The sequence below is a fragment of the Chelon labrosus genome, assembly GCF_963514085.1.
Source record: "Chelon labrosus genome assembly, chromosome: 2".
In the NCBI taxonomy this organism is placed as follows: domain Eukaryota; kingdom Metazoa; phylum Chordata; class Actinopteri; order Mugiliformes; family Mugilidae; genus Chelon; species Chelon labrosus.
In genome coordinates this window covers 4,524,746-4,552,099 of record NC_140338.1, presented here as the reverse complement: position 1 = coordinate 4,552,099, position 27,354 = coordinate 4,524,746, and the positions used below count along the sequence as shown (strand labels likewise).

The window sequence follows — 27,354 nt, the reverse complement described above, 5'->3', positions numbered from 1 at the left end:
GCTTCACACAAAGTTTTTTCAGCCGTAAATACGAAGATGGACGCGGTAGGATAGAGTTGGACTAATAGTAATAATAATTTGTAAAAAATGGCACAGTTTATTTCCAACTACTAGAGGGGGGCTATTCCTCTAAGCGTGGATTTTGTGATTTAAAAACAACACGCAAATAAAAGGAGGATTTTGTTTTTTTCTGTGTGGTGGAGGAGTGAACAGACACACAGGAGCTATGGTGGAGCCGGAGGGGTAGATTTAACCCCATGAAGAGGCTCGTTACGGTCCCGGAGTCTGCTCCACAAGTGTCGGAGACCCAGAAGATCAGATCAACAGGTGAAAAAGTTCAATTATCGGTTAATTAAAACTCCAATTAAGACACTTGAGGGTAGCTCAGTGCCACGGGAGGCTTTTCTTTGTTTGTTACGAGCGTCCCGGGGTTTGTGCGCACTCTTCCCGGGATGATCCGGACCAGTTGAACCGGTTCTGGTCGGGCAGTCCTTCCTGCTGAGGGTGCGCTGGTGGAGGCGACTACTTTTCTCCGCTACGCCCCAAAAACAACAACAACACATTATCCGACATTATCCTGCTTTTGACCGGCCGTCTGCACCCCACCCCGGGCGGGACTTAAACGCCGATAGGTTCGGCTCCAAGACGCCCGTGAAGAGGAACCACATACGCGGGTTGTTTTTTATCAGGCGACGCCGAGGAGGTTTGAGGAAGGCCGCGGCCGGAGACAGACGTCCGTCTGGGGGGCACGAACAGGAGCCGACGTCCTCGGCCGCTTTTATTGTTTGTTTACTTCCGTTTTTAACGTCTCAATACCGGGGTTATAACAAAGCGAGGACCGTGATTTCCTTCTCCCCCGGGGACCATGCGAGGAGCTCGGATCATCGCGGAGGAATGCGTCGCCTTCTCCCGGAGTTAGCTCCGCCGCGGCCCCATGTAAGACCCCGAACCGGGCTTTGATTTTAGCTCCGAGACGCCGGTCTTTATCCGGCTATCACGACGCAGAGAGGGGCAGGTTAGAGCCGGTACCGACACACACAGAGAGAGCGAGAGAGAGTGGGGGTCGTAGGGGGTGTTTGTGTTTGCTTCCAGGGGCTCAACGCTGCTCCTAGCTCTCGGCTAACCGTTTCTCCGTGTCCCCTCCAGGGCCAACAGTAACAACATGCTCCTGGCCTCGGCCGTGGTGGTGTGGGAATGGCTCAACGAACACGGCCGGTGGCGGCCCTACAGCCCCGCCGTCTCCCACCAGATAGAGGCGGCCATCCGGAGCAGCGACCCCCGCGGAGGGAGCGTGGTCCTCGGCCAGGTGGACAGCCGGCTCTCGCCGTACATCATAGACCTCCAGTCCATGCACCAGTTCAGACAGGACACAGGTGAGCTCGTAGTAAATCTGTAATAAAACCATCACAGGGCTGAATCACATGATTAAATCTTTTGTTAATAGGCTTTTATTCAACCATAACTAGGACATATTTAAATTAAATCTGTGGAGGAAGATTCAAACTTTTACCAAATTATATTACTCAGCAAAAGTTACTTCCTAATTCTACGTTATTCAGTGTAATTGGGATGTTTAAATTAGGAAATAGTGGCCAGCTTAAAGTCCAGCTGTGAACAGGAGACATGTGGACGTGGTCTGAGACACGTTCGACGTGATTTCTTTGGAAATGTGAACTAAACTAATCTCTGGTCGGTTATTAATAAATAAATAAAGAAGAACTTGAGGTGTGTGGTTTAAGCGAGAGAGAGACTTTACAGCTTGTTTCAAAATGCGTATCATGTCCCCAAGTCATGGTGCGCACACAACAAAGCAACCGTTCATGGTTCTGATCCGACAGTAAATAGAGATGTGCCCCCAAAATGATGACGCTGTGTATTTACACACAGAGAAGCTGAGATCAGTGTTGGCTGAATTTTAATTTTCAGGTGTTTACACCAATGTGACAATTCAACCACAGCCTGCCAGTTGTGATTGAATTGTCCAGGACAGATGTCGGTGGGAGGTTCTGAAAACATGGACTTGATTTAACTGTAGTGGTAAAGTCACCTGTATTATCTTGTAGTAGAGAGTCACCATTCATACTCACATAAACCTAACATGTCTGTGTGGGAGGAAACACAGCAGATACAGGGTGAACATGGAAACTCTGCACAGAAAGACCAGCCGAAACCATCATGCTGTGATTTTAACCACTGCTAAAGGTTGCTAACACCCACTTAGAGCGGAGCGTTTATGGAAATCTACCTGGTTTGTTACTTATTGAGGTCTGTATGTGCAGAAACAATCTGCTGGAAAGCAGCACTGCCATGCTAGCCCTTAGCATCTCCATTTGGATCGTATTTTAGCGTCACCGTTAGCGTTGTCTCGTCTCTGCTAACAGCTTTACCTTTAGCATTGCTTTTAGCGTTGTCACTAGCATCGGTTTCAGCGTTTCAATTTACATTGTCTTTGGCATCACCGTTCAATTTGTTTTTAGTGCCGACAATAGAGTAGTTGCATTGTTATATTGCCTTTAGCATTGCCATTAGTATCACCATCAGGTTCAGACCACCAACCAACCATCAGACTAAACCCACTGGAACTGTCCAGATACTCAGCAGCTGAACTACAGCTTCTTCTTCTTCTTGGCAGTTTTGATCTTCTGGTTGTTTTTTTACTTGCCCTTTGCAGGATAAAATTATTAACAACGACGATATACGCCTCTTAGGTGCGTCATTCCAGCCCTAGAATATTAATTACTGTCCTTTAAAGGGTTTTATGGTACCTTCTCTTATTGTTCATTAATGTTGACACTGACATCTGGATTTTTATTTTAACAAACTTCACGTCTTAAATCATCACAAACCGCTCTGTGTGGCTCTGGAGCACAAGTTCTCCCGTACAGATCCCTCGTGGAGGGAATTCAGGATATTTTTGGCAGTAGTTACACTCAGTCTGTCAGCTGTAGGCCAGATGTTGGAGTTATTTGGGGCAAAACGAGGGGGGAAATATGCGATGTGGGGAAATCACAAGACGCCATATTTGTGTTTTCAAACCGCTTTGTTGGTGCGTAAGACGTTGGTGGACTTCTCTGCTTGGCTACACTCAAGTTTGACCAGTTTTGCCAAGTTTGTACATAGATTTATGTGTAATTTAGAGTTTGGACTAAGCTGCACGCGATCCAGGACTTTCTTAGTATTGTTTGAAATATTATTCTCAGATTTCAGAGTTTAACATTTGAGAGGAAAGTCTGCCTTTTATGATTGTCTGGCTTTCAGTGATTCTCTGATGCAAAACAAATGTTCTTATGCAGTCATTTGGTTTCTGTGCCAGATGAACTGTGATGATCTGCAACAGCTGCAAATGGCCATCTCACGTCCTGCTTGGCTGCGGTCTTTAGTCATTATCCACACATGTACTTGTGTTTCTGTTTTTGCGAGGACCTTCCACTGACATGATGCACTCCCTAGCTCCAAACCCTAAACCTGACTGTATCATGTCACCATGAACATTTATCTCAAAACCAAGTCAGAACAAGTGTCAACAACCAAAAGTTTGTGGCGCCCAGAAAAATGGCCCCATAAGGACAACGTGGCCCCACAGCATTAGTATTCTGCAAGAGTTGTTTGGCCCCCACAACTTAATAAAACCGAGAGCGCACACACACTCCCATGCAGCACATAACAGCTGCAGCCTCCTTGCACAGAGAAAAGAAAGCCAGAGACCTTGCTTCTGTGGAAAGAATGGAATATCTCAAGGCCTAATGAGGAGAGAGTTCACTTCACTTGTCCTCCCTTTCCGTCTCCCCCTGCTCTGGTCTGGTCTCTCCCACCCTTCCTCTCCCCCTCTCTTGTTTCTGGTTTCGTCAATAGGCAAAACTCCCAAGGGCCTTTTCTGGCTTTGCTTCGACGTGGCAGAGATAGAACGATTGTAGACTCTCTCTGTGTCTTTGACTTTTGCGCTATCGGTGGAGTTTCCCAAACGGATGCGAGTTTCGCAACATCTTCAGTCTCAGAGGACTAGTTCTACCCGTGGACCTGTACTAATTTGTATTAATTGAAGGGACCACCTGTGGTCTTTTACCCACCATATTGCTCCAAACACAAAGGTTCTTTGATGATTGAGTATCGGTCGATCCTAGATTCAAAATAAAATGTCCTAAAGTTCCTTCCCTGTAGATTCATAAAGTCTTTCCTTGTCTTCTCCTAGAGTCGACTGGATTCAGTCCAATGAATCTTTCGTCAAAGTTAATGTAGTGTGGAGAGGGTAGCTCATACCTTGTGTTCTCTACTCCAGAAAATGTTCTGGTCATCCAACGCTGCCATAAACTCCCTAACCCTCTCTGGAATATTTTTCTCCTTGACGCTGTCTCCAGGAAACTTTTCTCTTCTTTTAAACGTTCAGCATTTGTTGTTGTTGTTGTTTGGTTGCAGCCCTTGCCTGAGTGGACTCCATGGATTCTGTTTAGTGGTTTTATTGGAGCCATTGAATCAAGGTGGTAGTATTGAAAGATCATCAACTACTACCACCTCACCAAACATCCACATCACACTATTTACTAACGGCTGTCTGACTCATTTTACACAAGAAACGTCTTTCACAAGACAGACATGTTTAGACTTGTGATTCTTCTTCTTGGACCTTTGTCAGCTTTGACGCCAACTGCCACTGAAACTGAAGAAGAAGAAGTTTTGACACTACATGGACGTGGTTTTGGTTTATGGCAGAGCTAAAATAAATAACAAGAAAAGATCAGGCTTGGCTGAGGAAGTACCTGGAATTGTGTTGACTTTGTAGCACATAGTAGTTTCTGTCTGAAACTCACAAGTCTTCCTGAAGATGAAAAGGAAGATTATAATCTAACAAAACATCAACTTCCTGTTGCCTTCAGCTTTGGATCTTCGCACTCGAGGAACTTTTCACTTAGAGTTAGTCTGCACCGGAAGTGATTCGTACACTTAGGTGTTTGAATCAGAAAGCTCACGTTTAGTATTTTTGTCCTGATTCCTGTTAATATTTATTTATATTTATCTGCTCTAGTAGCAACAGAAGGAGCTTTAGTTTTTCCGAGAGAAGGGCGTCATATTTTCATTGGGCTTTTCAAGAAATCTCCCGTCAGTTGCTTCAGAGAGGGCATGTTCCTCCTCTCGTTGCAGCTGGCCCTGCTGAAGGAGACACGTTCCCAGACCCCCACAAAGCCCCGGGGCGTGGGGGTCACAGCACAGGCTGGGTAGGGGGTGGGTGGCGGCTCCCTCGAGACGAAGGGCTTGGGGGGTGGGTACTGGTGACGGGAAAGAAAACTGGGGGGGAGGGAATGTCACCAAACATTCGCTCTGACTTAGTTTACATGCCCAACAACAAAACTATCAGTTTGTGTGCGCTGCAGTAAAACCCTGTTTGAGAGGAAGGCTTTTCTTAGGGCTGATGGTGCAGATGTGTTGTCAAAGCGAGGTCCTCACCCTACGACTGAAATGTTAGAGCACCGTGGCCACTTATTGAAAAAGTAAGGATTGCACTTTGAGTCAACCTGCAACGCAAATATTCACATTTCCCCCCATTATCAAGTTTTTTTTAACCTGCCGATCCAATAGTTAATGTCAAAGTTAATGTAGCGTGTAGGAGAGGGTGGCTTGTTCCTTGTGTTCTCTACTGGTCATCCATAACTCCCTAACCTTCTCTGGAAGATTTTTCTCCTTGACGCTGGGTTAGGGGTTAGGGAACCCAGGAAACTTTTCTCTTCTTTTAAACGCAGCGCTCAGTGGTTGTTGTTCAGGTACAGCCTTTGCCTGAGTGGAATCTAAGGGTTCTGTTTAGTGATTTTATTGGAGCTGTTGAATCAAGTTGGTAGCATTGAATGATGATCAACTACTACCACCTCACCAAACATCCATTGGTTCATTCACTAACTGCTGTCTGACTCGCTTAATTTTACGTCTTGATTGGGACGTCCCTCCCTAGTTTTAACCATTATATGCTGGTTTTCCATCCACACTTTTGGATTTGACATGAAAAGAAAAGCACGAGTAGTTGGGAAAAGTGGCCACACTATACAGCTATTTTGGTTGCATGTTGGAGCCCGGTAATGTCAGAAACCATGCACACTGGTTGGATAAATATGATAAGAAGGTGACGGTAAGGGTGGCAAGGTAACTTATGGGGTGTGATAGCGGTGTTAATGTAAACATGTCCAACGTGACTAAAAGAGAAAGAGAAAAACACCTCTGCATGCAACTGGATAGTCCTACAACTGATCAACGCAGTGAAGTTTGAGACATTAATTGTCACATTTGTGTGGGAACACTGTTATGGTATCACCTAGCAAACGTATACTGGTCAGCACGTTAGCATTGAATAGCTATATTCAGGTTATGATGAGAGCGTTGAAACAGTGGAACCAAAACAACGAGCTAAAAGAGGCTTTAAAGCTCTATACAGAGTTATGACCGCCTTTACGTTGGTGGTTACTGGTTTTGAAAGTGATAGACTATTAATTATTTAGTATATATTCTTGTGTTTGAAATCTGAAAGCGTTTGACTCGTGAAAACTCACACATTGTACACGTTAGCCTGGTTATATAGCACATGTAAATGTAGGACTGCTGATTTATTTGTCCACACCGGAGACGTGTCGGTTGTCTTAATTTGAGCTCAGGATAGTTTTGAAATTAATTAAGTGAATTTCCTTAATCAGTACACCTGCATTTCATCACATGGAAATTGTGTTAATGTCACACATGTCCTGAAACTGTCTTTGTTCCGTCTTGAGTTCGGGTGTCTTCTTCTTTTGTTCCGAAGCCTCCGCTTTATGTTCCACTTCCTCTGGTTCACCTGATCTGAATCTTCACTGGGTGTTTTTCTCTCTTTCCTCGTTCGCCTTTCGCCGCTTTTCTCTCTCGCGCTCTCTGAAGCTGAAAATTAACTCTGAAGCCAATACTCAGGGGGGGACGGGACTCTTTCAAGGTGAGACAAAAGCAGAGACAAAGGCGGGAAGAGAAAGCGAGAGACGGTAGTAGGTAGTAGGCGGCACGACAAAGTCAGGGGGGCAGAAAGGTAGAATATCACCGCCTAAAAGGTGACAGAGAAAAAGAAAAGGATCAATAGTTCAGCTTCAGAAAATAATCGCCTAACTAATTTTTTCAAGTTTTTTAGGAAACACAAAAAACTTCACCAAAAGTGTCACACACTTGACATAAGCCATTATCTTAAAAGAGGTAAAATCACATGATCTGATCAACTGAGGATGTAGGCGATTTTACCATAGGTGGCCGCCGTCATGAGATGATTTATGCAAAAAAACAATTTTGACAAACAATGACGCGATTATTTTAACAGTGTGACGATATTTATTTGACTGGTCCTGTGAAAGACATTTTCTGTCACGCTTTAACGGTTGCTAGTTGATTAGCGAGCTGAGTTGACTGAGTGAAAAGCCTCGTTCAGACCAAGTATTAACATCCGTCCTGATCTGATCACTGTGTCCATCTTAAAGTCCAGGTGTGAACACTGATCTAGTCTCAGTCCACATGTGGAGGTGGTCTGGGACACATTTGACCTCATTTCACTTTAGTAGTGTGAACACACAATGAGTCCTGGGTCACCTACCCAATAGGGCTGATCTATTAGAAACGATCACCTAAATAAGTGATGTCTGTTCATTAGTGATCAGAGCCTTTTAAAAGATTCTGTCCTTCGTGCTGGTAATGAACTGAAGATGAAATAAATCTGAACTAGAATCAACTCATGATTCATTTATCCCCTCAATAACGGTGTCGTTATTTCTCTTTATCAGAGGTATTTCTTGATTCAAGGATGGAAGCTTCCAGGGTTCAGTTCTAATCTGAGCTTTGTCTCTAAAATAAAGAAGATAAAGAACTTAACGTGTGAGAGACTTTACAGTTTGCTCCAAAATCTGGATCTTGTCTCCAAGTCAACAACCAGCTGTTCATGGTTCTGATCCAGCGGTAGGTAGAGATCCATTAGAGACAGCAGCTGGTGCAATATGTAACTGACCACATGATGGCGCTGCTTATTTACAGACACACAAACTGAGATCAGACCTCAAGTGCTGGCTGGGGACGCATGTGGAGACACATTTTACTGAATATCAGGTGTGAAGATGGGAACCTAAAGATGGACAGGTGTGATCTGATTGACAAGGATGGGAGTTAATTCGAGGTCTGCAAGGGGCTAAAGATGAAGGAGTTAAATGGGTTGTTGTGAAACTGTGGCTGTCATGTGATTAGGTTTAGAGGGAGATCACGGGGAGATCAAAAACATGAAAAAAGAGGCGGAGAAAAAGTGTGGGATGGATGGGATATACATTCAGTAATACACAGGATAAGATGTTATAATCCCTTGTGCCAAAATCCCAGGCAAAACACATTTAGAGGCCCTGTTCAGCTAAGAGACCCTACCAAACCTATGGTCATATAATATGACAATTAACCTATAATCTACATAAACTAAGTAAAAGCTGCTGGCTTGTAAGCCCATTGAGCAGCATAGTTCAGACATTGTAAAACATAAACTAACTAAACGCTATATATATATATATATATGAGAGATTAGAAAGGCAACTTTTAAACCATGAGGTCACAGGTTCAGTCCCCTCCATGTCCATTGCTAGGGTGTCTTAGCGCACCTAAAGAAAACGGCTCCAAGTTCTCAGATTAGTTAAACAAATTCCATGTGCACATACATACATGTTAAACAGGACTTCCACCATTAAACTTTTTATTCCAACATGAAATATCTGAACAAGGATTCAAACTTTACTATATTCTGTCCTTAGCATCCATGGTGTTGAGTCTGATTTAATAATTGATCTGCTAAAAGTTGCTAACTGAGAACGGAGCTGTGTTTTCCATTAGTATCAACATTAGAATTGCTTTTAGCATCGACTTTAGCATCGCCACTAGTATAACCCGTAGCTCTGACTTGCCATTGCCATTAGCGTTGTCTTTAACGTCACCATTAGCATCAGCGCTGGCATCGCATTTGCGTTGCCATTAGTTTTGCCTTTAGCATCGCCATTACCAATCTCATTAGCTTTGTCTTGTCTTTAGCGATGTCATTAGCTTCACCTTAAGCATCACCATTAGTAAGCTCTCTGTACAAAAATACCTTTTAACACTTCATCTGTCATCTGTATACTGTATGTTATTTATTGACTTAATTTTGCCTTAATTTTATATTTGTATTTGTTGACTCATTATAATTATTTTAAATCTCAGATGTTTATTTTTCTAGTTTAGTGTTGCACAGTAGGAGGGTAACACAGTTTCAATCCTCTGTGCTGCACATAAGGCAGAATTGACAATAAGGCAGACTTTTTGACCAGTATCGCCATTAGCTCTGCCTTTAGCGACATCATTAACATCACCATTAGCATTGTCTTTAGCGCAGCCAATAACGTTGCCATTAGTGTTTTGAAATTTGTATTTTATCTACATCAAATTTACATTTTTTCCCCAGCTGGGATCAACAAAACTCAGCTTGGTTTCTTCAGTTGACAGTACATTATGCAGTAAGTGTATAAGACGGGGTGGTCCATTATAAAAAGTCATGGCTGAAGGTTTTTTCTGATGCATGGTTAAGAGTAAATGAGTCAAAATGAGGTAAATGAGAACGGGAGACTTGGGAGTCTTTGTATTACCTTTTCAGGTTTGTCACATTGGTAATGTTATTGGTAATTTTACTCAACCATCCCTCTGCAGCCTTCTGCAAAGTGCCTGCGGCTGTTTTGAGGATATCAGCAGATGAGTTGAAGTGCAGGTCAGGAATGTTTCTGAGCAGTGTTTTATGTAAGCGTTAGTCGAACTGCTGCAGTTGAGCTGAACTTTTCTCAGGGTTGGTTCACGTTAGGACAGAAATCATTCTGGGTTCACATTAGATGACTAAGAAAGAAAGAAGATCATTGTCGTCCCTGAAATGGTTGGGTCCAAAGCCGGGAAGCCACAAGGTCACAATATTTCCCTGTGTATTCACTGCTGATTTAAGAGAGTCAGTGTTGTGTAGCTCTGTTAGATATAATGGTTGTCACAACATGGCGTTCACCTCCAGCGACACCACCTCAACAACTGCCCTGTAGCCTGGAAGCCAGACAAACTTCCTCCCCACCCGCTCATGTGGACGGGGTTTACGTGCCGGTGGATAGAAGAGTGACAGTAGTCATCCACATCATCTGAGCGCTGTGGAGTTGAGTTTGTTTACAACTAAATTGCTCTGATTGGTTGGTAGAATAGACTTTCCAGTTGATGCAGATGCATTGTTTGAAATTCCAGATGAAGAGTTATCAGATTCTGATAAGAGCACCGTCGGGCCTGAACATTGGTTGGATATAAAAATGTGAAACCAGAAGTAAAATATCCCCCAAAAAAACAGATCCTAGTCATATGACAGATGTTCCTGTTTAAACCCCAACCACCCACAAGTCTTTTAGATCTAAAGAAGCTACTTGGATGAAAACATATTCAAGAAACTCTACAAGTCCAGTTTATTTCGGCTATACCATGATTTGGATGATGGAGAACCTTCACTAATACAGAGGTGGAATATCGTGGAAGTGCCACAAATAGATTCAAATTGGGATCTTGTGAATTGGAATAGAATAGATTCAGGAAACCTGTAGTGATACCCACCATTAATGTCGGCATAGCAACGCAAGTATAAGCCCTTACTGATGACGTAGGTTCTGTGTGGATCCATTGGTTGGACAGGTAGACACCTGACTTTCTATTATTAAGCTAGCATCATTAGATCCGTCTGTGAGGAAGATTCAGAACATGACCGAAGCTGCGACTTTGATTGGGTTTAAAAAGTATGACGACAGAGACAAGCAGGACGAAAGCAAAGACACATGAAAGATGAGAAAGTAGAGGGAGAAGATTGAGGAGATATCACAGACTTCTGGAACCAAAGACCGCATTCGTTTTGGAGAAGATGCTAATGGCGATGCTACTGAAATATCTCTAAATTAATCAAATCGATTCAGGAAGTCACCAGTGATACAGAGCCATAGGTAACACGCCATTTTGATTTAATTGTGGCTTGTGTTTCAGCCGATGCAGAGGAAAAAAAATCTCTGTTGGACAGCCCTCAAACCAATGCTTCTTGAAAAAAAATCATTTCACCACCGTTAACTCTTTGTACACGAGCCTTGGTTACACTTTTAAATGCAGCGGTGGGGGAAAATTCCACAATTGCGGCCAAAACAATGTGAGAAAGATTAAAGTTTGTCTACGATTGGTTAGAAAGAGGAACAGGAAGCGCTGGCTCATCACAGATGTCGAATTTTCCCACAGAGCTGCTGATGTTTCATGAGAAGTAGTACCCCCTTCCTTCCATGTATGAATCATGACCTGACCCTAACATGTGCTAACCTGCTGGTCAATCTGCAGCTATGTGTGTGTGTGTGTGTGTGTGTGTGCGTGCGTGTGTGCGTGCGTGCGTGCGTGTGTGCGTGTGTGCGTGGGTGAGGAGGGGGGAGTCAGTGGTAGAGAGGACAATAAAGTCCAGATGGCCGGTCTCTTTCTCCACCTGCTTTAGGCCTCTTTATGCTTTCTTTCATACACTTCACACTCTTTTACTACGCCTTAATATTCACACTAGGGCTGTCAATAAATCACAATCAATCTCCTTAATATTTGCAATATTCAGGCAATTAATGTATTTAATTTTTTGTTCTTAAATGTATTAAACATGCGATTTGTGTTGACGAAAAAAAAAAGGTTCCTCACCAATGTGATTTATCAAGACTAAATATTTGATTTAACTGAGCAGTCACACCCTTTTTGCTCGTTAATGTTCAGCCAATTAAATGGAAGGCACTGCCTGGCCTTTAGACACACAGCTCTGTCTAGAGGGCTAATGGTTTTGCTACAGATAACAAATGCTATATAGCCGTCTTGTATGGAATGAGTCCTTTACAACAATATGAATGCTACGTTCAGGCAAATGCTACGTTGACTCCTGAAGTGGGAATCAGTAGTATTTTGTTCCTCAATATTTATACTACACAGTCAGTTAATATATCTAATTGCAATTAATCACGTGATGGGTGGCACAAGGGCGTGGTCTTGCACAGGTTCTGGGTTTGAATGGAGTTTGCATGTTCTCCGTGTGTCCGCATGAGCTCTAATAATTGGGTTGCGGCGTTTTTTGCTTGTTCAGTCGAGTAAAATATCTCGCATGGTTAATACACACGAAGAGCGTGTCCCTTCAAGGATCAATAGAGCTCAGCATTATTACTTTTATTATTAGTGTAATGGAGATGTTGATTTGAAGCTCTTGGAGATTTAGTTAATTCATTTCTGTCAAAGCTTCAGTTTCTTTCACTTTAAAATCTTTTTTCCCCAACAAGGACTTTTCATCCAAGTGGACTTGCATAAATAAACCTTATCAACCACTCCCTCCCACACTTGCACATCTTTCCGAAACCATTATGCGTCCTTGAGTGTGTTTGTCCTTCCCACAATCCTCTGTTATGCCTGATAGTATTTGAATTCATTCTGAGGAATTCACAGTGCTGCTCTTCGGGATGAAGGAGGGTTTATCCGTCTTAATAGACAGTCAGTAGGACTCACAAACACGAGAATCAAGACGTGGCCTTAAGACAGAGTAGGCCTTCTGAATTAAGGCTAGGGGGCCGTCTGGTGGTGGTGGTGGTGGAAATGCAGCTTGTTGACACCTAAAGGACTCATTTGTTTGGCAGTTTGAGAGAGAAATTACGTTTCAAATCGAATCAGCTTCGTACACACATGCAAGGAATTAGTTTTTTGCATTTAACTAGAGCTGGGTATCGCTTCTGATTTACTGAATTTAATTAAAACTAGATTTGTGGTATCTCCACAATCTTCCCCCTCTAATTTCTCATCTTTCATGTGTCTTTTGTCCAGTTTTTTTCTGTCGTCATACCTTTTAAGCAGTCAGGAAATGATGACTATTAAAAAAAAAAAAAGTCACTTTTATGAATTGATATCAGTTCTTTCAAATCAAGATTGTTTTGAAGTGGGAATTCTCAAGCCCTTGTTTATCCCATCCAAGTAAGCACACTTAGAGCAGTGAGCAACCATGCAAAGTGCTCCCTGGTCTCTGGACACACAGCTCTGTCTAGTGGGCTAATGGTTTTTGCTACAGATAACAAATATAATATAGCCATCTTGTATGGAATGAGACCTTTACAACAATATGCAACATGCCGTGATTTGTTTCTGTGCCTCCTGTAGTGGGAATCAGTCGTATTTTGTAGCCAGATTCACTTTCAAGAGGTAACAACCCGATGTGGCACACTTTCAGTACTTTAGTTTTATCTAACTGTCCAAATGGAGAGTCGGCCTGGTTCTGTTTTCACTAAAGCCTTTGTAGAATATGAGTGTTTTGTGGTATTTCTATAAACTCTTGGTCCAGTTCTAGCCAAGGGGTTGCTGAATGAGTTAAGGGGCGTCTCTGTTCATGATATCATTGCTATCGGGGTGTGTTCTACTATCTAATCTGGAAGATATTTAAGGGTGGGATAAAAATGTGGTTTTCTCCTTTAGTTTATGACAAATTAATCAGACACAGTAACAGCCGCATTGTTTCTAGCACTGATAATCCATTCTCTGAATTCTTACCTATCCGTCTATCTGTCCCCACCAAACTGTTCAACAACTCCCCTCCCATTTGTTCATCCCTGAGTTTTTGATGTCTGTGCAGTCATGCCGCTCTCCCAACATATTCTCTCTGTAATAGTCCCCCTCTCACATATTCACATTCATTCACTGAATAGCTCGTTACCCCAGGAGACAGAGGTAGTTTCTGGTTGGTTGCTTCAGGGACCCTCCTGCCTGCCCTCCGCCCCACCGGGACACAGAGAGACATTGTTCTGGTTATTTAGTAGTAGTTTTAAATGTTTGTGCTAAGTCCGTTTAGCAGCTTGTTTGCTGGACTGCAAGAGAAAATGCAAGTATAATGTAATTAAGGAAAAGAGCTTTTTAAACTGCCACCACTATGCAGAAAGGCTGGCATCCATCTTCCCTTCGTGCTGAAACAAAGAAAACCGGACTTGTTGGGTTTCTAGAAGACGTTTTATGCAAGTGGCTTCTTCGGTTTTGGTTCAGCTTCATCAGATGTTGAACCTGAACTCTGCAACAGTCATTTAGAACTGAAGATTTGGATAGAAGGTCTTCTGGAAACCCAACAGGTCCAGTTGCGCTGCAGAAACAAGGGCTTTTGGACTCATATGGCTGCTTGAAGAGGTTACATCTACGTCTTCACTTCTTAAAGACTGATCAAGAGTTGGGGTTTAAATAGGAACATCTGTGGGTGTTGTCCATCAGAAACTCACATGACCTTAGAGGTGGTTAAAGACCAGATACTAACCTGTAGTTGGAGGATGTTATCTTGATCACGTTTTCTGTTCTATTGAAACCAAAATCCAGTCACTTAGAACTGAAAACTTAAACGGAATCATCTTGTAGAAACTCAACAAGTCCAGTTGTCTTTGTTTCGGCACACTGGGAAGGTGGATACCAGCCTTCCTGCAGAAGCGGGAACAGTTTAAAAGCTCTTTACTTACATTCAGCCAACCTGTAGCTGGAGGAAACTGTTTTGATCCAGCTTTTTCTCATTGGTAAAAAGCATCTGAACAGATTAATTACAGATGAGTTTCAGGCCGTTAACTGAGCCTAGTCATGCTGTTTTACGGCGGGCAACACCCACACATGTTCCTGTTTAAAGCCCAACTCCCAGCCAGTGTTTTAGAACTAAAGACTTGGATGCAACAAGAAACTCTACAAGTCAAAATGATACGACTATTCGCTTAGAGTATACACTGTATTTTCATGATCAGTCACTGTAGCATGGAGCCAACCCAAACCATTCTAGTGAATGTGCAAAGACTGATTTGTCTTTGCACATTCACATAAAAGTATTTAAAGGAGATGTTATTCTCGTGACATCTGGTCTGAGCTGCAGGCTACTGCTGCATATGATGACATTAAGTTTGCCATTGAGCACTGACCTGGTCCGTCCTCATTATAATCCGGACACATGCTGCTCAACGTGATTCTTTACCTCTGGGTTTTTATTGGCAAGACCCGATTCTTTTTCATATTTTTCATCTGGTGGAGAAAATTTATTAACCCCTCGTTTTCTTTCAGGTACCATCCGTCCGGTGCGGAGGAGCTTTTATGATCCGACCTCGGCCCCGGGTCAGGGCTGGCAGTGGGAGTGGGAAAACGATGCGGGCACGTGGACGCCGTATGACATGGAGGTGGCCATCGCTGTCGAGAGCGCCCACAACCGGCAGCAGCCCTGCCTCGACCTGACACCTCTCGGTTTCTGCTACCTCATCGATTTTCAGAACATGACGCAGGTTTGTTTCAGCTGTTGATATGGACACGTCTCCACTTCCTTCCAGACTGATGCTAGAATTACAGGCTACGAGAGAGTTTTCCTCAAGGAGCTAACATTGTTAATCCTTCAGATCCTTGAGTTCAGTTAGTTTACTGCACAACCACTCATTTAGTTGCTTTCAGAAAGATGCGCTCTTGAACATGCATCTGCATTATGTTAACTAAATAAAATGACAGAAGTCGTGTTTGAAAAACAAAAAAGAATTATTTTATGTGTTTTAGTGGTTTAGTTTCCTACAAACATGGAGGGGGCGGAGCTTATGGCCCAAAATGCAGCCAGCCACCAGGAAGAACCCCAACTTCTTTGGCTTCACTTCAGAGGAGCCGTTATGGCGTCCACTTTTTTTAGTCTAACCAATCGAAAATAGATTTACATGTCTCAATTAACGACGTATTTCCGTTATGTTGTCATTGTACACAAAAATACTAATCGGGAGTTGATGGAGGGGATCGATAGTGAATTGAACTGATGAGCAGAATTGACAGTGGCTTTTTTTCAACAAGATCCAATCAATGCCTGTCTCCGTCGCTGCATCTGCAGCTAAGCTAGCAGCAAAACATTTTTAAGATTTCAAGAAGGACTTCCAAACATTGTTAACATGTGTTTTTTTGTCCTTCAGGTGAACAGACAGAGCCAGAGGTGTCGGAGGATCCAGAGGCGTTCTGACCTGGCCTACCCGCTCGTGTCCGGTCCACTCCCTGTCCCCAAAGGAGGCGGCGTGGGAGGAGGTGGAGGGCTAACAGGAGCCTTGTTGGGTGTTGGGGTATCAGGGGCCAGTATGGGGATTGGAAGCTCCGTCTACCCCAACGGAGGTTTACAGGCTTCTGGGCTAGGCCAGCCGTGTTCCTGCCAGCAATGCATGCTGGTCCTAAGCGTGAAGACCAACACAGGAGGGGCAGGGATCCAGACTCTGGGTCGGCGCTCTCTAACCATGCAGCGGCCCAAGAACTTGACACTGGCGGTCTCCAAACCTCTGAGTCCGTCCAAATCGGCCACTCTGGAACGAGGACCGCAGCAGAACGCCAACGCCAACTCCAACTACTACCAGACGCTGCCGCACGGCCTCGCCATCTCCAAAAACAACGCCTCTCCGAGAAGGAACGCCCAGCTCTTTGCCCAGTCGCTGGCCGCCCTCACCGCCGGAACCTCCTCTCTGGGCATCTCTGCGTCTTCCAACAGGCCGCCTCCGCCGTCCCTCCCGCCCCCTCAGCCTCCCACGTCCAACCCGAATATGAACCCGCCGTCCCTGCCAGCCAAGCAATCCTCCTCCTCAGCCAACGATACAGTGCCAACCGCCACACTAATCACACCCGCCAGCAATGTGACCACTCCCCCTTCTCCGGTGCCATCTCCATCCCAAGTGGTGATGAAGCCACAGCGAACGCCGTCGTCCGCGTCGACCGTGTGCCACGCTCCATTACCACAGCGATCGAGCTTAGCCGGCCTGAGCCGACCGGCGTTACAGAGGATTGCTATGGCGCAGTCCAGAGCGCTCATAGCGTCGGGGTGAGTAAATGAAGCGCACACAAACCAAGATTCATTTAAAAGTTTGAGGAAGATGGAGGCAGTGACGGTGTTCTCTCATGTCGCACAATATGCAACAGTTACACAAGATGTAATAAAAACAAGTCCACATCTTAAACTGCTAGGCCACACCTTCACTAGCTTCACATCAGCTTCTATTGAAAACTGCCTGAAAACACAACATTAGTATCAGAGACCGAGTTCCACCCAGAGCTGACTGAGGGTTCCTGTCATGAAGGGAAAGTGGTCTTCCTCTTTTTCTTCCTCCTTCTTCTCCTCCTTCTCCATCTCTTCTTCTAACTTCTTCTTCTCCCTCTCCTCCTCTTCCTCCTCCTTCATGTCATACATTGAATATTAACTACTTCCACCAGGGGGCTTGAGTTGAGCCGAGAAAAAGGGAAAGTGCTGCTCAGCGCTTTAAATCTTCTTCCAGTAACAACTGAGAGTTTTCTGTAAAACTGATTCTTCATCTGACCTGGAACCAGAAACCACTCGGTGACATTTTCCATCTTTCTGTGCTGTCATAAAGCTCAGGAAGTGATGCCTTCTCAGTTTCAGTTCTTCGGCAGCAAACGGCGGTTCTCGCAGATACTCACATTCCGTCTGAAAGAGAGGTCAGATGTTTTTTTTTTTTGTTTTTTTTAGATTGTCCCCCCGCCGCCTTCTTCTTCTTCCTCCTCCCCCATCGTCGCGTCTCGGCAGTCTGGGCCCCTCACGGCCCCTCATTGTTGGTCTCCACAGTAACCTTTGTTGGATTCCTCAAGCCTGGGCCGCATTAGCAGCACAATGCTGAGCCTCTGCTGCTCTCCCCCTGTCTTTTTTCGTCTCTCTTGCTTTTTTTGAGATTTGGTGAGGTGACATGAGATAAGATCAAAGAAGATAAGACAAAATAATATGAGATGAGATAAGATATGATAAAATAAGATGAGATAAAATGAGATGAGAGGAGATATGTTAAAATAAGATGAGATAAAATTAGATGAGGTGAGATGAAATAAGGTTAAAAAAAACGATGAGATGGGATAAGATAAAATGAGACATGATAAACTAAGATGAGATAAAATGAGATGGGATGAAAGGAGATATGATGAACTGAGATGAGATAAAATGAGATAAGATCAAATGAGATAAGTAAAATGAGATGGGATGAGAAGAGATATGATAAACTGAGATAACATCAAATGAGCTAAGACAAAATAAGATGAGATCAAATGAGATGAGGTGAGATGAGATAAGATATATAAAAAAATGAGATGGGATAAGATAAAATAAAATTAGATTAAATAAAATAAGATGAGGTGAAATGAGATGAGAGGAGATATGATAAACTAAGATGAGATAAAATGAGATGGGATGAGTGGAGATATGATGAACTGAGATGAGATAAACTGAGATAACATCAAATGAGCTAAGACAAAATAAGATGAGATAAGATAAAAAAAGATGAGATGGGATAAGATAAAATGAGATCAAATGAGATAAAATAAGAAGAGATAAAATTAGATGAGTTGAGATGAGATACAATAATATGAGATAAGATATATATATATAAAAAATGAGATGGGATAAGATAAAATAAAATTAGATTAGATAAAATAAGATGAAATGAGATGAGATAAGATAAACTAAGATGAGAATAGATGCAATGAGATAAAATGAGATTAAATAAAATAAGATGCAATGAGATGATTATCCTACAGTGGGGCTACTTTCTGAGCTATTTAAAACAGAATGATCACATTTAATAAAGACACTTAATAATATCTTGTGGGTGTTGTGGAGCGACCCTTCATGTACCCCTCCTGATTTAACCACATATTCATAATATTTTTTAGGTTGGGGGAGTGAAACACAATAGTCCTTTTTTCAGAAAGCATTGTCATTGGCCGCCACCACCAGACATGACGGGAGGGGCCTGTAGATGTATATTTATATATTTATATGTGTGTTTGTGCAGACAGTCTCCGACTCAGACGTCCGAGACGAGGGGCCGAGGGAAAGGGGTGGCGGGGAGTCGAGACAAAGAAACGAGTCAGCAAACTGTCAAAGATTGATCACGCCGTGCTGCAAGAAATGAGGCCAACACACACTCATGCATGGCGCTGCATGGCTGTGGAGGCATTTAACCAACACACACACACACACACACACACGGTGAAAGTAAATATTGACGATCTGAGCAGGAGATGCAGACAAGAATGAGCGCTCTCTCTCCAGTGGGGCGGGGTGGGATTATGGGAATGAGACAAAGGGCATGAATGAGTTGGGGGAGGGTGGTCTTGGTTTTTGTGTGGGAGCCAACTTTTTCAGGGAGTACTAATGTTGTGAGGCCATTTTGTCGTTCCTAGACCTCACAGCTTTGTGATAGGGATGTCCCGATAAAGCAATTTTTTGCACCCCAATCCGATATCGATCTTCTAATCTTGATCTTAAATAATGTAAATGCGCTCAACTTGAGATTCAAGACTTTTCTTATGCTGTTCAGGCCAATATAGTTGCTTATGTCATCTTTTACAGGCTACTGTTAGCTTTATAGGCTAATAAAGTGGCTAATATTATCATGTTTAGGTTAATATAGCAGCTAACGTTATCCTTTTTAAGCTAATTAAATGGCTAACATAAGCTTGTTCAAGTTAACAGGCTGTTTGTTTAGGCTAAATAAAAGGTGCAGTAGGGAAGCCTTATAAAACTAACTTTCTGTCATATTTGCTGAAACAGACCCTATGTTCAAGTATAACTGCATGAAGCAGGTCATTTTAAAAAAAAATTCGGCTCCTCTGGCCCCACCTAGAGCCTGTAGCACGATTTGCAAGACATCCAACGCTCCATATTCAGATGCACCAATCAAGCCCAGGGGTGTATCTACAGTGTGTCAATCACTGCTCATGCACACGCATTTCATAGCGACCTAAAAGTATAACGACTGTATCGTTGTACTTTAGGTCAAATTATTTAGCAATAACGAAGGGTATTATAAAAACAATTTTGTTGTTCTATCTTACGTCGGTGTGTTCAATGCTAGTTTGTTTACTCGCTCTCTCTCGGTTCTCTGCTCGTGCACAGTATTCCAGGGCCAATATGCACGCGCTCTATCGTGCACAGCTCTCCCTTGTGGGGGGAGGGGCTTGGGAGACCGTTTTGGGCTTTAGCGGAAAGGGGGGAGGGACTGAGTTGTCGATGTTCAAATTTTTTGGCTAAGTCCTGGATCTTCGCAATCCTGCCTACGGGACCTTTAAATAACTAAGAGTAGATTTTTTGCTAACATAGCAGGTAACGTTATCTTATTTAGCCTAAAATAGCAGTTAACATTAGCTTGTTTATCCTAACATAGCAGCTAACACTGGCTTCTTTAGAATGAACAAGAGACAAAGGGATTTAGTTTAAGGAAGGAACTGACAGATGAATCAGTCTACATAATCTTAAAGGTAAAACAAAATAAGAGGACCTTAAATAGAGCCCTGTGGAACTCCTAAGACAAGATTTAGTGCAAGACTGTTCTATTAGAATGCATTCACTAGTGTTCCTAATGAAATGGCCAGCATAAGTGTCGTCTTGATACCAGACAAAGAGACGTCTGTCCTGGGTCCATCATGATTCACATAACATTATGACCACCTACCTAATATTGTGTAGGTCTCCCTTGTGGTGACTCATCAGAGAATGAACATGGGCCTTCTGAGGGTGTCCTGTGGTGTCTGGCAACAGGATGTTGTTAGTGGGGGGGGCTTTGAGGGGAGGGGCCTCTGCGGATCATCCCACAGATACTTGATCAGTTTGGGATCTAGTGAATTTGGAGGCCAGGTCAACACCTTGTGCTGTTCTTCATGTTTTTTTTTTAGTTGTTCCTAAACCCTTTTCACTGCTGCCATCAAGGAGTGTCATTGCTATGGGGTGGGGGTGCCTGGTCTGGTCTAGGTGGGTGCTACATGTCTACCAACAGCTGTCTCCCGTTGCTAACAAAGGAGCGTGTTGATAACGTGAGCTCCCTGAGCTTTATCCAGGATCAGTCCTCCTCTCGGCGTAAAGCCGCCCATGCTAACACAGCAGAGCCGGGTCATCCTCTCTAATATGGATCTAATGTCAGCTGCTTCCTGTCCGTCATCAGCCCGCAGGTTATTTTAACGTTCATCGGTGTCACCGGGAAATCTCTCGATGGAAACATGACGTGACTCTGACGAGGTAGTAGAGATGTAGAGAGGTTTGACCCACCAGGGGGAAACTTCTGTTCACATTCAGGTAGATGTGCTGCTCCTCCTCATCATCAGAACCTCTTCATCAGTAACGTGACTGACGTTTTAATGTGTCCGATCACATCATTTGATCTGGTCTCCATGGAAACGGTTCATTCAGGATACTCGTCACCTGACGTTTAACCGGGAAACTTTCATCGTGACTCAGTAAGAGCTAGAGACGTTGAACCTGTACGTGCGATCCATGTCTCTTAAGATGATGATGATGATGATGGTGATGATGATGATGATGGTGATGAAGAGGCAGGTAATCCCCACAGAGCAGCTACTGTGACGTCGGTGTCACTGAGCAGATGGAAACTCTGTGGATTAGCGTTCATAAACCCTCAGACGCTGCTCAGACTCTCAGATACATGACAGACAGAGAAGGAGAAACCACACTTCTGCTCCAGTTTCCTTCCACCCGGGAGTTTCCTCACTCGTGATATTTATTAGTTTTTCCGTCTTTTGGTTTTCACTCGCCTGTGAAAATGACCATCATCCGTTTTTCTGAGTAAGTCCTTTCTGGTGTCCTCCTGGTGTCCTCCTGAGATCCAGCAACCAATTAAAACACACTGACCATGTTTTATGTTCTCTCCTGCAGCGTTCCCACCGTCCCGGTGAAGAACCTCAACGGATCCAGTCCTGTTCATCCAGCGCTGGCTGGTAAGAACACTCTTCTTCTTCCTCCTCTCATTCTTCTTTTTCTTCTTGTTTCTTATTTCATGTTCTTCTTGTTTCTCTCCTTCTTTTTCTTCCTTCTTTCTTCTTCTTCCTTTTTCTTCTTTCTTCTTTCTCTTTTCTCCTTTTTCTTTCTTCTTTCTGGTTTCTTGTCTTTTTCTTTTTCTTCTTTGCTTTTCTTATTTTTCTTGTTTCTTCTTCTTTTCTCCTTCTTGTTTATTTGTTCTTCTCTTTTCTTCTTTCCTGTCTTTTTTCTTTTTTTTTCTCCTTCTTGTTTCTTTCTTTTTCTTTTTCTTCTTCGCTTTTCTTATTTTTCGTATTGTTTCTTCTTCTTTTCTCCTTGTTCATTTGTTGTTGTTCTTCTTCTTTTTGTTTCATGTTTCTTGTTTCTTCTTCTTCTTCTCTTTTTCTCGCTCCTCCTCCTGACTATCTCTGTCATGTCTCAGGTATCACGGGGATCCTGATGAGCGCTGCAGCTCTACCCGTTTGCCTGACCAGACCTCCGAAGCTCGTCCTCCATCCTCCTCCCGTCAGTAAGAGCGACATCAAACCGGTGCCGGGCTTCGGCCACTGCTGCAGAAAGACGACCAAGAAACAGGCTCGTAAAGGTCAGCGCCGTTGACCCTTCATGTCGGGAAGGAGGTGAGCTCCAGATACCGATTACCAACCGCTGTCTGTCTGTGTGTGTGCAGGTAAAACTCCAGAGGAGGTGGTGAAGAAGTACCTGCAGAAAGTAAAGAGCCCCCCAGAGGAGGTACGACCAGGTCTTTGTCAACTCACACAAGCACTCCTCCTCCTCCTCCTCCTCCTTCTACTTTTTGATTTCATCCTACTGTTTTGTTTCGTCCTCCTCCTTTCTTCTACTTCTCCTTGTTCTTTTCCTCCACCTCCTTCTCCTTTTTTCTTCAACTTCTTCTACTTCTCCTCCTCCTCCTTTTTCTTCATCTCCTACTTCTCCTCCTCCTTATCTCGTTCTTCTTCTCCTCATTCTTCTCCTCCTCCTCCTCTTTCTCTTCCTTGTCCGTCTCCTACTTTTTCATTTCCTCCTCTTCCTCCTCCTTCTTCTTCTTCTCCTTCTTCTTCTCCTCCACCTCCTTCTCGTTCATTGTTTCCTCCTCCTTCTACTTTGTTATTTCATCCTACTCTTTCATTTCTTCCTCCTCCTCTTTCTTCTACTTCTCCTTGTTCTTCTCATCTACCTCTTTCTCCTCCTGTTTTCTTCTACTCCTCCTCCTCTTTCTCCGTCTTCTCCTACTTCTCCTCCTCATCTCCGTCCTCGTCTCCTTGTTCTTCTCCTCCTCCTCCTCCTCCTCTTCCTTGTCTCCTCCTCTTACTTTGTCATTTCCTCCTTCTCCTCTTCCTCCTCCAGATAAAAGAACAAGTGTTTCATATTGTTTTTCTGTTTCCTAGGACTGTACCATCTGCATGGAGCCTCTGGGGGGGCCGTCTGGATACAAGGGCCCGGGGGTGGGGCCTGTTTCCAGGGCGGAGTCAGTCGGCCGTCTCGCACAGTGTGGACACCAGTATCACTTCCAGTGCCTGGTGGCCATGTACAATAACGGCAACAAGGACGGCAGGTAGGTCAGGACCTGAGAGTCCACTTCGCTGTCTCGCACATTCGAAGGCGATCGTGTCTGAAACGGATCCGTGTCGTCCTCCCTGTCTCCAGCCTTCAGTGTCCCACCTGTAAAACCATCTACGGCGTGAAGACGGGCAACCAGCCGGCGGGGAAGATGGAGTACCACGTCATCCCTCACTCTCTGCCGGGGCACCCTGACTGCAAAACCATACGCATCATCTACAACATACCACCGGGCATTCAGGTACGTCCAGCGCCGCCAAGTCACGCTTTGATGCCAACGTGTGATCAGGACTTTAACCCGCTGACCTTTAACCTTCCAGGGAACAGAGCATCCGAACCCAGGGAAGCCCTTCACTGCCAGAGGCTTTCCCCGACACTGCTACCTCCCCGACAGTGAGAAAGGACGCAAGGTGAACGCAGTCCGCCGACCTGTTTTACAGAAAATTCAGAAGGAGTGCAAAAGCGACACTGTAGATCTTTTCTTCTCTAAATGAGCGTTTTCTTTTCAGGTTCTGAGGCTCCTCCTGGTAGCGTGGGATCGCAGGCTGATCTTCTCAGTCGGTACTTCGAGCACTACGGGAGAGTCCGACACCGTCATCTGGAACGAGGTAACTCCAGACTCCGGGATTAGGAGTAAATCTGACTCGGTTTGCGGAGCAGTTGGTTCACTAATCCTCTCCCTTTAAGGTCCACCATAAGACGGAGTTTGGCTCCAACCTGACGGGCCACGGCTTCCCCGACCCCGGACACCTCGACAACGTCCTGGAAGAGCTGCGAGCTCAGGGCATCACGGAGGACGACGGGCTGATGGAAAAGTGAGAGGGCGAAGCGACCAGATGAGGAGGAGGAGGAGGAGGAGAACGGAAGAGCAGATGAAGAGAAGTGGGACTTACCGTGGAGGAAGAGACTCTCTCCGCCAGCACTTAGACGGGGTGCAGAGGAGGGGCGGGGGAACATTTTGGCTTCTGGGAGACATTTTGTTTTCACCACTTTCTGAGATGTTGAATGAGTCATTGCTGGATTCGCCTGTCAATGCAAACCAGCGGCACAGCAACAGGCGGGAGGACGTTTGAGGAGAAAGAAAGAAAAGCCAGACGTTAGGAGGAGGAGGAGGTGGTTTTAGCGACTAATCCGATAGGTACTAAAATGACAAAAGTGAGAATGAATCGGTACTAATGTTCAGGACAAATTAAAAAAAAAACAAGTTTACTTTACAGTGAGAGAGAGAGAAATAAATGAGATGGTCAAATGTTCGGGCAGTTCAGTAAAAACTGGGAGAGGAAGGACAATGGAGAGGAAGACGACGGAGCTGTGAGTGGTGGGATGGGAGGAGAGAGGAGGAAGGGTGTCGCAGGAAGAGTGGAGGATGGAGCACGAACGTAGCATAGCATAGGAGTAGAGTAAAATTAACTTGTGTGGTACTTCTTAGGCGCTGGAGTAGAAGAAACCAAGAGTGGAAGGAGACAGACCGAGAGCTGGCTTGGTACAAACCTCCTGCCTGATTGTGGTGCTGTTGCGCCTCCTTGTGGGTACAAAAAAAAGAAAAGAAAACGACCTTTGTTATCCACCTGTTTGTCATGTAGTCCTCATTTAACGTCATTCCGTACTTTACCTCCAACTTGATGGTTGTTTTTTTTTTTTTTTTTAAATATGAGATGAGCTAGACTGTTTATTGAGTGTTGAAATGACAAAAGACCAAACTGACGGCCCACCATCGTTGGGGCCTCTGTGAAGTCTTACCGCCGAGGCCACACTGTGGCTCACGTTTAACCTTAGTTGCACAGGTGCCAGTGTTCTTTATGCTAATTGTGTCTGATGGCTCGCCATGCCGCTTGTATTCTCAGACTGGATAGAGGGTCAGAAGGTTGGGGAAAGTGGAGAGGACAAGAGGCAAATGAATGAATTTAACTGAAAATCCCAATGATCTGAGCCAAAAGTCCATCCTTACAGCCACCCAACCATTTTCCTCCACTTACCTGAGATAGGGTTGCGTTGGCGATATCCTTATCAACAAATTTAATTTCCTCCTGGGGGATCCCAAGACCTTCCCAGGCCAGTTGAGGTATATAATGAATTCTGGGTCTCCTCCCATCCGGTTGTACCTGGTAAACCCTGGAGGAGTCCTCACCAGATCAACCACCTCAACTGGACGCCTTCAACACAAAAGAGTCCCCGCCCCTAAGTCCAAGGCTAATTTCAGCCTCCGCTATCTGTTCTTTCGGCCACTACCAAAAGTTCGTGACCATCGGTGAAGGCTGCAACGTAGAATGGCCGGTAAATCGAAAGCCTACACCTTACGGCTCAACTCCATTTTCATCAAAATGGTCTGATGCAGCTTTCGGCAGGAGCCCACCCTCAGCTGTTTTCCTGCAGACAGCCAACCTCAGAGCGTCAAACGTTTAAAATGATTTGTAAAAAAAAAAAATAAAAAACTCCAAAACACCTTTGTGCTTGGATTACACTCACTTTCCAGGTTATTAGGTACACTAGTGGAAACAGTCCTGCTCTGAATCTTGTCTTCATGAAGGTCCTGGTGTTCAGGATTAGTTCCACTTAGATCTATAAAGTCTGACAGCACCACAAACTACGTCCTCCAAAATGATTATCGCACTTGAATTACCACCTTTCTGACGCCGTTTCAACATCAACTGGACATTATTTAGATTAGAATGCATTCACTAGTGTACCTAATGAACTGGCAAACGAGTGTAAAGGCCCCTCGTCGTACTCTGCTCTGCGTTTCCCTCTGGTCGACACCCTCCTGCTTAAATCTGCGGCGCAAAACATTAAAAATCTGTTACAAAAACATCAGCGGCTAAAAATTCCGTTGCAGCTGCGGCCTCTTGCTTCCCTCGTTCCCGGTGGCCACAGAGGCTCATGGGAATTGTAGTCGTGAGACCCCCCCCAAATAAGATCTTGTGTTTCTGAGTACATTAATGGGAACATAGAGAAGGGAAAACACTCCAGCGACGATTAACTCGAGGAAAGAAGCTGAATACAAGAGCTTTAATGTCGTCAATACCTTGGATCGTTGATCTTACCTCTTCTTATCGACCTCCACCGACTGATCATATTCTGCCCAGTCTCTGAGTTGGGTCTTTAAATGACCCCTTTAAGGTTACGACTGTGTGTGTGTGTGTGTGTGTACTGTGTATACTACCAACACGCTCCCAGTTTAGGCTTTTATTTTGGTACTCCGTGGGGATCACATCCTGTAGCTGATGGTGACGTCTTTTATTATGTTTTTTATGAAATCTAGTTACACCTTTTGCTTTCTAGTAGCATTGTTTCTCTCACTATCATAGAGTTAATTGCCTTTCCCCTCCCCCACCATTATTTTGTACATGTTTTTCATGACTTGTTTACAAAGACAGTATTATTAAATAATGTCTTTATTTTTCTCTGCGTACAGAAGTTAAGCTGATTTACTTCCTCATTTCTTTGGAAAAGGAATCCGATGGTAGACTTTTTATCTGAGTGGTACAGTTTAATAGAAATACACTTTTTTGTTTTCCGCATATCATGTGTCCTGCCAGCAGAGCTGTTGGCGGACATGTTGGTTTTTGTCCGTTCCTCATTTAGCAGGAAATTAAAAAACAAAAGAAAAGAAAAATTAAATGTCTTAAAGTCATAATCTGGCTCAAACTCTGCATACTGACCTGGGGGACAAATTGATTCCGTGTGGTCAAACTTTTCTTTCTGAATTGATCTAATGTTGGCGTTGATCCGTGCCGTGTGCAGTGTCTGAAGCCAGGCCAACATGTCTTTCCCCTTCACCTTCTGGCCTTCTGTGGCCTCGTCCTCTTTGTCCTTATAAGAAGTGAAGGGTTGGGAAGATGTGAAGATGCCTGCAGGGACGAGACAGAGAGCAGCAGAAACATGAAACGTGTAAATACTGCAAATTAATTGCTGGAGTGTGAATGATTAATACAAGAAGAAAAATAAAGAATGAATGAAACTTA

The 27,354-nt window shown here is 44.1% G+C and overlaps 1 protein-coding gene across 2 annotated transcripts; it reads left to right on the top strand.

Annotated features, from left to right (window-relative positions):
- The first annotated feature begins 7 nt into the window (after positions 1–7).
- On the top strand, positions 8–27,354 carry LOC311503579 (E3 ubiquitin-protein ligase DTX4-like). 2 transcript variants are annotated; one of them, XM_084566385.1, is made up of 12 exons: positions 8–327; positions 1,147–1,373; positions 15,121–15,335; positions 15,996–16,882; positions 21,734–21,795; positions 22,257–22,418; positions 22,503–22,564; positions 23,221–23,387; positions 23,480–23,633; positions 23,713–23,802; positions 23,902–24,000; positions 24,080–27,354. In XM_084566385.1, the coding sequence occupies exons 2-12, from the start codon at positions 1,163–1,165 to the stop codon at positions 24,209–24,211; spliced, it is 2,241 nt and encodes a 746-aa protein (XP_084422511.1). In that variant the 5' UTR covers positions 8–327; positions 1,147–1,162; the 3' UTR covers positions 24,212–27,354. The 2 variants fall into 2 exon arrangements, with proteins under 2 accessions (XP_084422511.1, XP_084422510.1); XM_084566384.1 differs by lacking the exon at positions 8–327 and adding an exon at positions 339–936.